Below are 15,417 nucleotides of genomic sequence, written 5' to 3' on the forward strand. Positions count from 1 at the left end.
TTTCTTTGCTGAAACCAAGACACTACTTGAGTTTGATTTAGTTTCTTTTAATCACTTATGTTATGTCTCTGTGCAACTCAGTGGGACAGGAGCCCCCGGTGGTAACAGTCCAATCTGTGCCAGTCACAGTCGCTCCTCGTATCACGACTGCCTCCAACACTATCACTCACACAGTCACAAGGACCACCCGGCACCCCATCACTGTGCCACCAACTAAATCCATAACCACCAAGAAACCTCCAGGTCAGCCAAGTGATCCTGGAGCAAAAGCAGCAGAAGTCCCCTCTCTTCAATTAACCACACGCCGTGCAGAGACAACAGCTCCACCAAGACAAGGTATTGTTTATTCATTCATGGATATTGCTTGAGCTCTATGATGTACTGGTAGAATATTCTATTAAAAAATAAAGGGTGTTTACAGTTTCCACATTATACAAACGTATTATAGACATTAAATGGTGAATATGTATTTCAGGTATGTGTGTGTTTTTGTGTTTTGTCAGTGTGCGGTAAGACCAAAGCAGACATAGTATTCCTTGTGGATGAGTCCTCCAGCATCGGTGCCAACAACTTTATCAAGATGAAAGACTTCATATTCCGGGTGGCCACTTACTTCCCTATCATTGGTCCTCTGGGCACACAGGTTAGTTTCTCAGTAAAACTTTCTTGGTTGTATATTGTTCCAGCTTGAGATTCTGGTCATTACATGGCTCTTTGGCCCTAAGTTTATTTCGAGTGGTAGGACAATAACAATTAAAAACTGGATTTTAAATGGTAATAGCTGCTACAAGTATAGAAAACTGCTTCAGTGAGACTCCTGTGCAAGCCAGTGATATTAACAGGAGCATAACGTGCCATTATTTCACCTGCCCAAGTGGGAATAAACAGACTTAAACAGGATAAACTGTTTTTAAAATGGATTGTAATCGTAAAGATAAACAGTACCACATGGATTGTAATCGTAAATAGTGGCAGCCAAGGAAGAGGCACATACAGCAAATATCTGTATATATTTCTCAATATATATTAGGGTTAGTATGTGTGAGGAGGATGATTAAAATGCAATTTAGAATGAGAGCTCAAAGTCGCAACGCATGCAATTTAGACGTGATGATGCTGTGTATTTTCTCTCAGATAGCAGTGGTTCATTACAGTGATGAGCCTCGAATTGAATTCAATCTACGTGACTTTAAAGACAGAAACTCAGTGCTCAAGGCGCTCAGAGCACTACGTTATGGAGGAGGCAACACCAAAACAGGTTAGTGACACGTAATATTCATGGTTTGAAGGTGTGGATTGCTTACACTCGATATGATTAATCACTGCAGTGCCTCAAAACGGTGCTGTTCAGACAACTACATTTAGTCTACCAAAAGTTGAATACTTCTGTGTACCGTCAGGAAAAGGCATCAGCTACGTTCTGCAGGAACTGTTCCATGAGTCTCTGGGGATGAGGCAGGATGTGGCCCATGTTCTGGTTCTGATTACGGATGGAAGGGCCCAGGATGATGTGATGCCACCTTCCAGAATTGCACGTGCATTGGGTCAGTAAAATTGTTGGAAAACAATCATTGGAAATACTCTAAAATGGTGTTTCCAATTAGTTTTACTGTAGAAAAAAAGGCAATGTGCAAATATTTACAAATGAATATTTGACTTGAGTCTGTTGCTCTCTAGGTGTCAGTGTCCTGGCAGTTGGAGTTTCTAATGCAGACATTGAGGAGCTGAATAAGATAGCAGCACCCACCAGCTATAAAAACATCTTCTACACGCCAACCTTTGATGACTTCCCTTCCATAGAAAGAGAATTTATCAATACCATCTGTAGTGAGGCGGTCCTCTCCGAGTTCAAACTTAACGATGAGGCAAGACAAAGCAAAACTATTTTCTTTCTTTGTTATTACACCAAGATATGTTATACTTCAATCACAACATAATGTATTCATGTGATTAAAGCCATCCTCTACAACTGGCACAAATGTGTTTTAATAAGTGATACCCAGCATACTAAAGTTGCACATAAAGGTAAATGCATGTAGACAACTTGTTGGAGAGCACGCCCAAAGCACCTCTGGAGATGGTTATACATGAACGGTGACCACGTTTTGCATAAAAGGGAATTTAATTGACTCACAAAGTCCGGAAGTGGCACTGCAGTAGACAGGAGGGTTTGACTGCAGGGCCATTACACAGCCATCTCCGCCATCTCTATTCTATATGATGTCAGTTAACAATGTCTTCAACCAGTCCACAATTAATTTATTTTTCCTCGTGTCAATTTGCAGTCCGCTCAGTTGGACACCCCGACTGAGGACCCAGAGGAGTTGCTAAAGCCTCAGGGTCCCTGCTCATCCCAGTGTGTGAAGGTTGGTAGAAATTAAATCCTCCTTCTCCCCGTCACATTCATCATCATTGTCTACGTCATCTCTATCATTATCATATTATCATATCAGTCACACTGCAACCAAATATGAAAGATGATACAAATCACGACAAGACGAGAATATTCAATGTGAATACACATAAGATCTGTTTATTGCCTTTTGTTCTCAAACAGGGATTCAACAGCATCACAATGTGTCTTTTCTGTGTTTGCATCCTGGTTTAAAGATTATTGCACATAAACAATAGTTTGATTAATGAATTCTTCTCTTGATTAATCATCCACTGTTAATCACATCATTTGTTTGTTTATCAGGGTCAGAAAGGAGAAAGGGTGAGTGTGAAATGTGTTAAGGTTTATAAAAATTTGGAATATACACAAAAGCAGTGTTATTCATGTTATGTATTCTTGCTCTTATTTGTTCAGGGAGACGGTTCTGGTCTTGGCGGTCTGGTAAGTTTGCTCAAGTGTTCTTCTCAACATTAAGACACTAAGTTTTCCTTCCACTGTCCCCTCTCTGTTCTGCATTAATGTATCCTCATTGCTAATAATTCAACTTTTAGAATAACCTGTAGTCTTTGTTTTGTTTATGTAGAAATTTCGGCAAAGCCCTGGACAGTATGATCCTTTCACTTCTTCCAAAGGAGAGAGGGGAGAAAGAGTAAGAATCAACATCCACGAAACAGAAACACACACATACAAAACGCATCACCACCATTGTCATTAATGTCTGTTTTTTTTTAAAAATCTTTATCTATTATACATTATATCATATACAGTGGGCAGCATGGAAACAAGCATGAATGTAAAAGTGTTGTTTTACCTCCAGTGAAAAGTAAATGTAATTTTTGGTTCCCCTATTTGTGCATTGTGCACTGCAGCTGCTACCTACTACAAAGCAAGGGAGCATTAGCCAGAACAAAATAATTAGTCACAGTCAGTGACAGGGATATTGTATATCGCAGAAAAAAAATATAGAAAAGAAAATAAGATGGAGTCAATTTCATATATTAGTCCAGTAATTTTAAAAACAGTCCATCTAGAGCTGCGTTTCAGTGTTGTTTTGTCTGTTTACTGTTATTTGTTCTTTGACTCAGCTACAGTGAATATTAACACAACGGCTCTGTCTCCATTGGTCCAGTATATCAAATTATTGTTGTAATTACTTTTTTCATTTGAACTGTATACAATCTGATAGCTGTGACTGTGTGAGTGTGGTTTTGCTGTGCACGTTTATTATTATATTTTCCAGCATAGACCATAATATTTTAATACGACAGGGGCCTCCTGCAACAGATGGCATACCTGGGTTGCCGGGACGACCAGGGAGAGCTGGACCCCCGGGTTCTGCTGGCCAACGGGTAATTTAATTCAGAAAAAATAAAAACGCTCACACTGACCTGGTTAAAGTTTATTTAAGTTAGGTCTGACACTGAAAATGTTATTTGTTATTTTTCAGGGTTCTCAAGGCATACGAGGTGATATGGTAAGACCGACATGACAAATACATTTAGGGGACAAACCCTTTTTCATGTGCATTAAATTGCGACCTTAAATTCAGATTATGTAAATTAGATGTTCTGTTATTGAATGTGGTCCCATACATTTGCTGCACGTTTTATCTGTTTCCTTTGCCTTTCCACAGTAGACTCAATAAAGTATAAAAACGTCAGCATAAAAAATGGCTAACAGAAGATAGTCATGTAATATATTAAATATATTTTCCTTTACGAGATTGGAGACAGTAGAGAGCAACACAGATCACCAGAACTGAAACCCCCTCAACCACCAACAAGCCTCACCATTAAACAATTTAATTGTCTACACATCTATCAGATTAATGACTCGCTCAATAATGTTTATACAAATTACTCTAATTATGACTCTTCCCGTGTCTCTCCATGGTAGGGTCTACCCGGACTCACTGGTTCAAAGGGACAGAGAGGAGAGAGAGTAAGTCTAACATGTGTAATTACTTCAGAATGATGCTTCCTGCTCAGATTAGAGCTCATTGCCACGTTGCCTGCTGGATTTATCTACTTCTGTGAAAGGGATTTAGTGCTACAACAACAACAACAACAACAACAACAACAACAACAACAACAACAACAACAACAATGAAAAGGATGTAAATGATCTGTTGTGAATCCAGATTCATGCTTTTTTCTTTTTTCTTTACCACTCAGGGAGAGCCTGGATATGTAATAGCTGGCGCAGATTCAAATTTTGTTCCTGGTCGAAAAGGAGAGCCAGGATCTTCAGTGAGTCCTGAAAAGAATCTCTTCTGGAGCTTTCCAACAGTTAACTTCGGGACAATACAAATATTAATCACTGCATGTTGCAGGGTCCCCAAGGGCCTCCTGGTGTATCGGGGGTCAATGGCGCTCCAGGCCTACCTGGCCAGTCAGGACCACCAGGCTCACCAGGAATATCTGTTAAGGTAACTTGGATCACATTTAAAATTCAAAGTAAAGATCTGCTCAGTGTGCAAGCTGTGATTGTTTTTGGGCCTTAGCCAACATTGCAATGATGATCTTGTGATGTTTCATGGTATCATATTGCATAAAGTAAAGTCTACAACCTACAGTAAGCAGTATGAAGTGTGACAGAATGCACCAAACCCAAATTGAAGAGTTGTTTTTACTCTTTACACTCTGCAGGGAGATCCTGGGGAGCTGGGAGTAAAAGTAAGCATCTATTTATTTGTCTTTTTAAAAGGTTGCACTGGAAAATTGAAGTTGGCGCATAAATACCATGCATCATACATTGTGTCTACTAATGAATCAGATATGAAATATTCATTGTTTCGTTTTTATCTGATAATACTTCTATTTTTGAAAGGGCTTACGTGGGAAGCAGGGTGTGGAAGGAGACAAAGGAGAGTCGGGAAGAGATGTAAGCACATTGTTGATAACATTATTAGAAGTGGCAAAAGACACTGCGTAACACAATTGAATGATAAATCAGAGATGCTTCCTGAAAATTGTTTTTCCTCTCGTCTTTGTTCCTTTCTTGCTGTCGTTCTCTCTTTCTCTCTCTCTCTCTCTCTCTCTCTCTCTCTCTCTCTCTCTCTCTCTCTCTCTCTCTCTCTCTCTCTCTCTCTCTCTCTCATATACAAACTACTGTAGGGTATTGCAGGTTTACCAGGTCCCATTGGCATTGATGGGGTGCCAGGATTTCCCGGCAAAAAAGGAGAGAAGGTAAAAGTGTTAATGCTTTAAATAAAATGTTAATTTTCAACTACTCCATTAAATATACTTGAATAGTAAAGTAATGAGTAGGTTACTGGCCTGATGAGTATTCTTTTTTTGCAGGGTGAAGAGGGAATTGGTATACAAGGTATTCAAGGTCCTCGTGGAGAACTGGGAGAGAAGGTACATTGTAATGAACTTAATTGTTTTCTATGGGGAAGATTTTTAAGGTGGGTTAGGATCACACTAGATGCATTAATGTAAAATCCCATTTTTGTTTCAGTGTTTGAAATATTGTTTTGCAGGGAACTATTGGGTTGTCGGGATCAATTGGCCCAAAGGTAAAAAAATATATTAAAAAATCACTTTTTTTAACACTGAGTGTGACATGTTATGGTTAAACACCCCAAACCTCTATGTAAAATAACATTTGTAATTCATCTTTTAAGGGTGATCGTGGAGATCAAGGCATCCAAGGAATCGTCGGACCTCGGGTGTGCATTTCATCATTATTTTCTGTTCAATAGATAGCAATGAGTTCATGCATATTTTGCCCTCAAATGCATATTTGACATTTTAGTCTAATAAGAGCAAACCTTTTTAAGGGTGACTATTGTGTAAGAATCAATGATTTATTTTTACCTGCAGGGAAAGAAGGGATTCAATGGGGAGCAAGGGGACAAGGTGAGTTCATCCGACACACATGTCCACTCTCTCTTCATTAGTCTGAAAATATTTACTTTAAAAGTAAAAGAATCAGCCAAGAGTCTACTTGTTTTATCAATACCGGCAACTAACCGGACAACATTTTGGTGTATGTGAATGTGTGCAGTTTTCAGTCTTACATACTTGTTAATTTTGTCTGTTTAGGGAGAACGAGGAGAGATGGGACCAATAGGACCAAAAGGACTCAACGTAAGAGAGTATTACATCTTGACAATACACATAAATGCACATTTTGAAACGCAGAAACAAAATGTTCCTTCCAATATCTTACAACTTGCATATTGCCTGCACACTGAAACATGTCATAATGGCCCACTAAACCAACATAATCATAATTGCCACTGACTCACCTGAGCATATTTAAATCCACTTTTTAATTAATTTTTGATTAAAAATAATGCCTGAAGCAGAAGCAATATATATATTCAACTGGGACCAAATGGGTGGAAATGCTGTCGATACACGATATATTTAGGGTTGTCTGATGTCTCAAAACAGACATTTAGATTATGACATATGAACAAATAAAGAAGACTTTTTGTTCTGGTGTTTCAAGACTAGGTCATATCAGAGATGGTTATGATTACAATCATGTGCGAAATTGTCATACCTCAGTGGGTCTTTCTATCAAAGGGGCCATTTTCCCTGCATCGCTGATTTTTAATTTGATGCAGTTCATCGTTTGGAAGTGACTATCACAAAAAAATTGACGTCATGAGGACCATGAGCTGAAAGTTAACAAGAGATTTCATTTGTCGATTGGCACAAAACATAAAGTAATAATCCTAATAAAAACGGCAATGTAGAATTCAGAAATATTTTTTACTTGCCTTGATCTTTCCAGGGACTGACGGGGCCATTGGGGTTAAAAGGAGATGAGGGTCCAAGGGGAACCCCTGGAGATCCTGCCAAAGGCGTAAGAAAACTACTTTACTCATCTAAACGTTAGAAAAAGAAGAGACTTGAGACTCACAATCAGTCTTCCTTTTTCCATCAAAACAGGTCATTGGCCCAACTGGTAAAAAGGGTGTCAGGGTAAGTAATCAAATTCAACTTTTTAAACTATTATTAATCCAGGAAAATGTGTTTCTGTGGTAGCATCCATCACCGTGACTCTCTTTATTTTTTCCACACTTCTGAGCTGTGGAGCACCTCATTGCAGGTTGCAATATTGTTTTCCGCACAATTATTTGCTGCTACTAAGGTAAAAAGAGACGAAACTTCAGTATTTCTCTATCACATTGAATATTTATGACATGATAGGCATCAAATAAAGTCACGGTTTAGATAAAAATGTAAGTCAATATTTAATAAGAGATTTACACTCAAACTCTGCTAATCTGATCCATCAGAACTGTGTGGGTTTGATTTGATTGACAGTCACCTGTTTACATAAATAAACAACCCCAAAACTGTCATTGCATTTTAATTCAGATGTTGCTAAACTCTGATTGGTGCATATAAATATGTGATATCAGGCTCCACCTGCTGAGGTTTCACTCAACAAACACGAGTACCCTTGGCTCCAGTGCAATGGTCTCCATCTGTTGGCCACTGAGCTGCATTGACTACATATTTGGGGTTTGAGGAGTTGTCAGAAAGTGTTGCTTGCTGGTTTGGTTTTCCCAATTAGTCCAAAGATTTAAACTAGTGACATAATCTAACCTTTTTCAATTTTGTCACAACCTCACTTGTTTGCCTGTATGTATCTTAACTGGTTGGAAATAAGTCATTCAGCCGGAGGGAAGTGATTCTGTTAATGTTTTATTCTGTCGAGACATTGTTAATTAATTGGTCAGGGTATGTATTGCACACTCAGACTCGGTCCTTGGGGTCTGCTTATCAAACACAATGAAGATTTTCTCTCATTAACTATTGAAGTGGGACTGAATGCTCCACTGAATGGGACCCCTTTAATCTCTCAGTCTGCCGGGTGCCATTTAAAGTGAAAAGTTTGTTTTGAAACAGTTTGTTCTGGTGACAAGAGTCATGTTGTTGACGTTACGTGTGTGTGTGTGTGCACGTGTGTGTGTGTGTGTGTGTGTGTGTGTGTGTGTGTGTGTGTGTGTGTGTGCACGTGTGTGTGTGTGTGTGTGTGTATTTCTTGTCTGTCAGGGGGACATTGGTCCAGACGGCCCCACAGGCCCCCAGGGAATAAAGGGTGAACAAGGAGACAAAGGAGACAAGGTTAATAATGAGAAATAATGATCATAATTGTCATTTCTGCATGTTGCCATTTTTCAGATTTACTAAGAAAAGAATGAATTAGTTAGAGTAGAATAACTGTTTATAAAGATATAGGTATGGTTTGTTTTGATGTGTGCAGGGAAGTCCTGGTTTTGGAATTCCCGGACAGCGGGGACCAAAGGGAGAAAATGGCGAGAGGGTGAGTCATCTGATGAAGTGAAATCACTCATTTAATAACTCATCATATAACACTAAAGCAGAAAACAGCGGTTTATTGTATTCATGTTTTATCCTTTTACATTTCATTTACAGGGAAATGTTGGTTTGTCTGGAAAACCAGGACCAAAAGTAAGAGAAAAGTACTTCTTTCTTAAAGCTGCTCTAATCAATATTTTTCATATATAAAATGATTCAAATGCGAAATGAATTTGATAGCAGTCGCTAGTACTGACCCTACTCGTGGCCTTAAACTCTAGCTTTAATGTGATTGCTAAGATTTTGCTGTTTTGGTTCACTTTGACCGCGCTCATCAATTACATTTCCCGTCATAGCAGCTGTTTTCAACAAAGCCTAAATAGAAGCCTAAATGTACATAACTAGCTCAGCACTAAACAACAGACAGACAGAAGTTGAAGGCTAGCTGGTGAACACAGTGGAGCATTTAGCAGGTAAAGAACCGGATTGTTTCCCCTCAGTGGTTGGAAGGGACCAAACCGTAGCTAAAATAAGATTATATATTATATTTTGTCAAGTGGTCAAACACATGACTCTAAATTAATGCTATGTTGCTCCATGGCTGCTCAAGGTATACCTATTGTGGGAAACTAATGATGGTTTATCCCCCAGTGGCAATTTTTTTTTTTTTTTTTTTTTTAACTTTTGGTATAAAAAGGATTTGGGGTATTTTGTTGAAAGTCCTTTACGAGCTTTATTTCATGTTTGTTAATGCTACTAAAACAGCTACTAAAAGTTGTGTGTTTGTCCAGGGGCGTGATGCCTCTAAAGGTGACAAAGGCACCATTGGGTTACCCGGCATTCCTGGAGAACCAGGATTAAGAGGTAAAGATGTAAGTAAATCCTCAGTGGCAATTACAGCAATGATACAAGTTGTTTGTACTCTACAGCACATTTCATATGTATGACCCTTATGAGGTTTTATTTAGTAAACACTACATTAGGAGAAAGCTCATAGTATTTATTAAAATATGAGACAAACACACACTGTGTGATATGTACAGATGAAAACTGGAAAATGAATTGAAATGAACCTTACCATAGTGACAACAATGACTGTTGACTTTGTGTGTAGGGCGCATCTGGAGCTAATGGACAAGGAACTAAGGTACAGTCAGGATGTTTAATTGATGCTTCAGTTTGTTTTGTAGGTCAGTAATGTTGCTCAGGAGGTTATCTTGTTCCATGATTATTCATTATTAATATCATATATTATATATTTACTTACTTTAAGTGATTATGTTGTTTTGTCTTTCACAGGGAGAGCAAGGATCACCTGGAGAGCCTGGTGACAGGGGAATTAGGGTATGTATTTTGGATTAAAGATTAACTTCAGAAAACACATAAACATACATATAATACCACTCACAAATAACAACAAGCTGTATTATAAAAAAAAGTGTTTAAAGAAGTTACAAAAGTCTAGTGATTGCAGGTCTGACTAATAACCTCTCTACTCACCATCTGTGCCTTGAAAGAAGGGTCTCATCAACAGATTATAGCATTCACTCTGGCACATAAGGGACTAATACATCAATAATATGGTTGGGCGTCTGCACATTGCATACACCAGATGTTCAGTTTGGTCAAAGACATTGGATTTGATTCAATATGTTCGCTGCCACTCAATATACCAACTGTGTCACTTTATGTGTTAACTTTGTATGTACTGTAATGCACACTGGCTATCTGTTTGATTTGCTCTGTGTATATTGCATTTATATTAATTTTTATGATGCCACTGTCATTAATAGATCCAAAATGTGCACACTCCACTCACTGTCTGCCAGGACTCCTGCTGAACAAACATCCCAATGCAGCAATTATACACACATTTGCTCACAGTGGCCCATATTTTACATGTCTGATTTTGTATCTACTAAGACTTTTTATGTAAACAGCAATATATTTTTAATTGTTGCTGATCAGGGTCCACTGGGGCTACCAGGGCGACCAGGGGACTCAGGAGACAAAGGAGATACTGGGACGCCTGGCCTGTCTGTAAGAATTTCATTAAGATGAATACACTATGGAATAAATACTTGAACTCATCATTTCACTTCTTTTTCACAGTTATGTCTCTGTTGAACCAAATCCTTAGTTGTTTTGTTTTTTTTCTCCGGTAGAGTGATTTTCATCAAAAATAACTGGAAAACATCAGCTTAAACAGCAATTTTTCAAGATAACTTGTTAATTTATGTTTTTGTAGGGTACTGGTGGAAAGAAAGGCGACAAAGGGGAGCAGGTATGTTTGTATTCATCACCTTTCTCTCTCATTAATCAGCATGTTTATTGTCGTCATCATCGTCATCATCAGCATCTTCAAAACCAGCTATCCCTCTGTGACTTGGTGATTTCTATTGATATGTTTACTAATTAAGTTGGGCTTTTTGTGTGTGCCACCCTTCAGTGCACCTACTATTTTTCCTTTGTGTTGCAAGTATGGACTGTGTTTAGCAGTGTGACATGTTAGATTTTTAACTCTGTGTTATTGTGCTCTTCTTTTGATTGTGCTGTCGTTGTCACAAAGGGAAAACCTGGACCTCCGGGAGGACAAGTAAACAAACCTCTATTATCTTTTTTTGACAGCCTCTCATCAGTTCAGCCATGTTTGGCAAGTGCATTTGTTGTAACGAAGCCATTCAAGACCAAAAGAAAAAACACCAATCTCCCTTGAGACCTTACAAAATTAATTTCTGTTCTCGAGCTGCAGAAATTGTCCATCAATTAGGAAGTTAACTTTTTATTTCTGATTTCTTTCCTACCAGATTGCCGCAGAGAACAACATACTGACCAGAGCTATTAAGGTAGCTTGAAAAATAACATGCAACATGCTTTATTCTATTTAATATATTTTTACTATTAATTGAACACCTCCCCTCTTCTCTTATCTTTCCTTCAGGGTGCAGCAGGAACACCTGGTCAGCCTGGTTTGAATGGAGAAACAGGTCTGCCTGGACCAAGAGTGAGTACCCTATCACATATCACAAACATATATACTGTTGACTATATACACGACTACTATAGATAGCAGTGAAATCTCTTAAAGTATCAGATAGTACTGAAACAACCGATCCATTAACTGATTCATTAATTGGCAGACAATGAATCTGCAACCTTTGCATTTTCAAATACTTATTAGTCATTTTTCAATATAAAAATGCCCTTTTTTTCTGGTTCCGGCGGTTTGCTTGTTTTCTCTGATTTATATCGTAATTTAAATGTTTTTGGGAAGTTATAGTTGGGTATTTTTTGTATTTGGTAGGAGACAATTATAATTAATTATCCCAATATTGATCTCTCTCCACAGGGTCCAGAGGGGCAACCTGGACTACCAGGACCAACTCTGGTCCGTTTATAACTTGCATGAATTGTGGTACTGTTTGTGTCATCGATGATGTGTTTGTCTTGATGCAAGAAACTCTTTGTTTTGCAGGGTGGCTCTGGAAGAGATGGACTTGATGGTTTACCAGGGAAAAAAGGAGAGCCTGGCCTGGTAAGTTATTCCAATCGTTTTCTGTCACTTTATATTGTCAATACATGACGAAAAATGTTTTCCTCAAATCGGAAATCAAGTCTTTATTTTGACGAATGTGTGTATATACATGCATATACATTTGTGAGTGTTTTTCTTTTTCACCAGTACATAATATTATTTAATACTGATGAAAAAGCTTGTTTTTGTATGTGTGCATATGAACAGAAGGGAGATAGAGGAGACCAAGGACGGCTTGGGATTGCTGGAATACCTGGTTTACCGGGAACTCCAGTGAGTATCGCTCTGAATCACAGTGCCTGTGGCTGAAACAATAAATATCCATCCTTTATACATTTCTTATGGTGACATTAAAGCCAATTTAACATAATATATTGTTGTTTCAGGTGTGTAATTAGCACGAACCTTCTGCTTTTCCACCATAATAATCCATCTCGATAGTATCTCCAGAGGTTGTTATTGCTTTATTTCATCTGCTCTACAGGGGAGACCTGGCATTGACGGGAAGAGAGGCCTGCCGGGAAAAGATGTGAGACATTTTCATCAAACAATTACAGCACTGGGCTGAATGTTTCCCACTGGATTATGTGTATGCTTAATGTCTGTAATATTTTGACTCTTCAGATTTTTGAAGTGTGTTACTAAATTAATTATTCAAATTGAAAATGTATTTTCTTCTCACAGGGAGAGCGAGCACCGAAAGGAGATGAAGGCAAAAAGGTTCCTGAAATTTATTGCAACCAGCTTAAACACTTATGAAGCTTTTTTTTTGTACAATTGTAAACTTTACTTTTATTCCAGGGGGACAGGGGAGACACAGGTGCAAATGTAAGCGGTTTTGAGATAAGACAAATTGACATAATGTTTGTGAGAAAACGTATCAACTGACTTTGTTTTTATTCCTTCTCAGGGTAAAGATGGCGGTAAGGGGGAATCAGGATCTCCAGGCCTGCCTGGTAGGCAGGTGCTTGTCACATCAGAGGTAAAGATTACCACCTGCATTGATTTATTGAAGAGGGATGCTGATTTCTTATTAAAATGTATTTCAAAAGCAGTTTATTTAAACTGGGAATTCAGGGTTGTACTCATAATCATTGTCACCATGGCTCATTTTTGTTTGTTGGTGATTCAAAAAAACATAAATTAGGACCACCTAGAACTGCCAGACAGCTTAAACTTTACACATTTGTACATGGATCTGTTTTTAGGGCGCCACCGTTGATGAGGTCAGAGAAGCATTTCCAATCCCAATGGGTCCTCCAGGAGTGACTGTGAGTTTGATGAGAACACAGAACACATTTCTAGACATGTATAGCTCATGAATAACGACACGTTAATTAATTATGTTAGAAGGCCTAATTCATATTTTGCCTGCATGGCATCTGAGTCATCATTCAGCGATGACTTTAGTGCTTTTATTGTGGGTTGCAATGAATCGTGCCTTTATTTGATATGGCAAGCCTGATGACATGCATTGTAGATGCATGTTCCCATATCTCGCTCCTCTGTTTCTGTGTGCTTTCAGGGTTCACCAGGAATGAAGGTAAGATGGTGTTGTGGCTCATATTGAAACTGAATTATGAAAAAACTGAAATGTTGCCTCTGTAGCTCAATTGTCCTTTTTTCCCTTCTTTTTTTGTAGGGTGATCAGGGAAAAAGTGGCCTGAAAGGAAACACGGTAGTGTTTCATTGTTATCACATTAAAACAAAATATGTACTGTATATGGAATGAGAACTACATTATGATCATTTGATGTATTGTCTCCATAGGGTGATGCTGGAGCTCCTGGAAAACCTATTGAGATGAAGGTGAACACAGGGTGTAGTAATCCCTCCTCTGGGCTAAATGTTCTTGTTTTGCACTTTGAACATGTGTTTTTCCTCTTATTTAGGACATTGAAGGGATGTTTGAAGCCTACGGTATAAGGGTGAGCTCTCAGTATGACATTGTTTACATTTTTAGTTTGATAGAATATGTAGCCGTATGGCACAGCCCTTGTCACAGTGCAGTTTGACCTTCTCAATGAAAACTGTTTTTCTCAGCTGCCTTTGCTGAAGGCTTTGATTGACAGGCTGCTGCAGGATGGAATAGAGGAGCTGCTTCATGTGCTCCGCAATGCCAAGAAAACAAAAGAAAACACAGAAACTCACACCTCCAACGTCATCACTGAATACACGGTACGTACGCTCCATGGAAGAAGTGTGAGAGTTCTTCAAAAAATGTCATGCATCTCCCGTCTGATGGGATTATAAAACAGTTCAACAAAACATCAATATAAAACATTGAAAGACGCTAAAAAGTCGGAATGATTTCTTTCTGAACTTTGATGCGTTCACTGACAAACTTTCAATTCATTCAACTCTCAATAGTCAGTTCTATGGTCTCTTTTTCAAATAACCGTTTCAATCCAGTCAACGCACTACTTTTATTTAATTATACAGAAAAAATATAAATAAACGTTTAAAACAAAGAGCAGAAAGAACAATTGAATGTTTTTTGGTCTATTTGTTTCAACAGAGTTTAGTGAAGTTTGACCTCACCAGCCAGCCGCTGAAAGAGTTGGACACCGTTGAGGGCCCTGCTTTAGATGGACCGCTTCCAGGGGCTTTGACAGCTGTAAGTAACTTCAAAATCTTCGCCTTGAATCTTCAAATCTTAAAAAATCTTAAGAAGTCTTTCTGTAGGATGAGATTATTTAATTCTGTTTCCAAGACAAATCAACTGGTCTCCCGGATTTTACGTTTTTGAATGCAAGAGTACGTTGTTATTTTTGAGTAATGTGCTACATTGTCTTGATTCAAGCTGACAATGACAGAAAATCCTTGAAATCAAAAAGTATACATCAGGAACAAGTAGTGACTCATGTGCTTTTAGCTCAGGTAGACACTACTAGTCCAAAACAGTCTGTCTTTTGGTTTGAAGGACCCTTTAAGTGAAACTGCACAGAGTCCCATTATATGGAGCGTCACCACCCTGAACGGAGAGCAGGAGCTCGACAGGATTGAGTCCAAGTTAAAGGACTCCAGAGGCAAGGAGGTGGTCGATGGGGGCAGTGGAGGCATATCTTCCCTCAAAATGAATCTGACAGTAGTCAACTCGACATTTAATTATACTACGACACAGGAGGTGAGGACATTTTACAACAAAGTATGCCAACTTTAAATGTACCATTTTACTAAACTGTTGAAAACATGCTGAG

At 38.5% G+C, this 15,417-nt stretch overlaps 1 protein-coding gene across 1 annotated transcript in view; it reads left to right on the plus strand.

Moving 5' to 3' along the window:
- The window catches only part of col7a1l (collagen type VII alpha 1-like), a 46,240-nt gene that overhangs the window by 14,018 nt on the left and 16,805 nt on the right, over window positions 1-15,417 (plus strand). Inside the window, exons 20-69 of the mRNA XM_079235897.1 lie at window positions 82-336; window positions 504-643; window positions 1,135-1,258; window positions 1,401-1,544; window positions 1,678-1,865; window positions 2,286-2,366; window positions 2,699-2,716; window positions 2,810-2,836; window positions 2,979-3,044; window positions 3,664-3,744; window positions 3,843-3,869; window positions 4,292-4,336; window positions 4,570-4,644; window positions 4,728-4,823; window positions 5,044-5,070; window positions 5,225-5,278; window positions 5,512-5,583; window positions 5,698-5,757; window positions 5,880-5,915; window positions 6,024-6,068; window positions 6,223-6,258; window positions 6,445-6,489; window positions 7,145-7,216; window positions 7,303-7,335; window positions 8,416-8,487; window positions 8,627-8,686; window positions 8,800-8,835; window positions 9,474-9,554; window positions 9,797-9,829; window positions 9,982-10,026; window positions 10,651-10,722; window positions 10,931-10,966; window positions 11,252-11,278; window positions 11,490-11,528; window positions 11,624-11,686; window positions 12,032-12,070; window positions 12,158-12,217; window positions 12,425-12,490; window positions 12,702-12,746; window positions 12,902-12,937; window positions 13,019-13,045; window positions 13,128-13,199; window positions 13,426-13,488; window positions 13,743-13,760; window positions 13,860-13,895; window positions 13,988-14,026; window positions 14,110-14,145; window positions 14,261-14,395; window positions 14,736-14,834; window positions 15,141-15,344. Of these exons, the coding sequence (XP_079092023.1) occupies window positions 82-336; window positions 504-643; window positions 1,135-1,258; window positions 1,401-1,544; window positions 1,678-1,865; window positions 2,286-2,366; window positions 2,699-2,716; window positions 2,810-2,836; window positions 2,979-3,044; window positions 3,664-3,744; window positions 3,843-3,869; window positions 4,292-4,336; window positions 4,570-4,644; window positions 4,728-4,823; window positions 5,044-5,070; window positions 5,225-5,278; window positions 5,512-5,583; window positions 5,698-5,757; window positions 5,880-5,915; window positions 6,024-6,068; window positions 6,223-6,258; window positions 6,445-6,489; window positions 7,145-7,216; window positions 7,303-7,335; window positions 8,416-8,487; window positions 8,627-8,686; window positions 8,800-8,835; window positions 9,474-9,554; window positions 9,797-9,829; window positions 9,982-10,026; window positions 10,651-10,722; window positions 10,931-10,966; window positions 11,252-11,278; window positions 11,490-11,528; window positions 11,624-11,686; window positions 12,032-12,070; window positions 12,158-12,217; window positions 12,425-12,490; window positions 12,702-12,746; window positions 12,902-12,937; window positions 13,019-13,045; window positions 13,128-13,199; window positions 13,426-13,488; window positions 13,743-13,760; window positions 13,860-13,895; window positions 13,988-14,026; window positions 14,110-14,145; window positions 14,261-14,395; window positions 14,736-14,834; window positions 15,141-15,344 (3,386 nt within the window). The remainder of the gene's footprint in view (window positions 1-81; window positions 337-503; window positions 644-1,134; window positions 1,259-1,400; window positions 1,545-1,677; window positions 1,866-2,285; window positions 2,367-2,698; window positions 2,717-2,809; window positions 2,837-2,978; window positions 3,045-3,663; window positions 3,745-3,842; window positions 3,870-4,291; window positions 4,337-4,569; window positions 4,645-4,727; window positions 4,824-5,043; window positions 5,071-5,224; window positions 5,279-5,511; window positions 5,584-5,697; window positions 5,758-5,879; window positions 5,916-6,023; window positions 6,069-6,222; window positions 6,259-6,444; window positions 6,490-7,144; window positions 7,217-7,302; window positions 7,336-8,415; window positions 8,488-8,626; window positions 8,687-8,799; window positions 8,836-9,473; window positions 9,555-9,796; window positions 9,830-9,981; window positions 10,027-10,650; window positions 10,723-10,930; window positions 10,967-11,251; window positions 11,279-11,489; window positions 11,529-11,623; window positions 11,687-12,031; window positions 12,071-12,157; window positions 12,218-12,424; window positions 12,491-12,701; window positions 12,747-12,901; window positions 12,938-13,018; window positions 13,046-13,127; window positions 13,200-13,425; window positions 13,489-13,742; window positions 13,761-13,859; window positions 13,896-13,987; window positions 14,027-14,109; window positions 14,146-14,260; window positions 14,396-14,735; window positions 14,835-15,140; window positions 15,345-15,417) is intronic.

The sequence above is a fragment of the Taurulus bubalis genome (assembly GCF_910589615.1).
Source record: "Taurulus bubalis genome assembly, chromosome: 20".
Classification (NCBI taxonomy): domain Eukaryota; kingdom Metazoa; phylum Chordata; class Actinopteri; order Perciformes; family Cottidae; genus Taurulus; species Taurulus bubalis.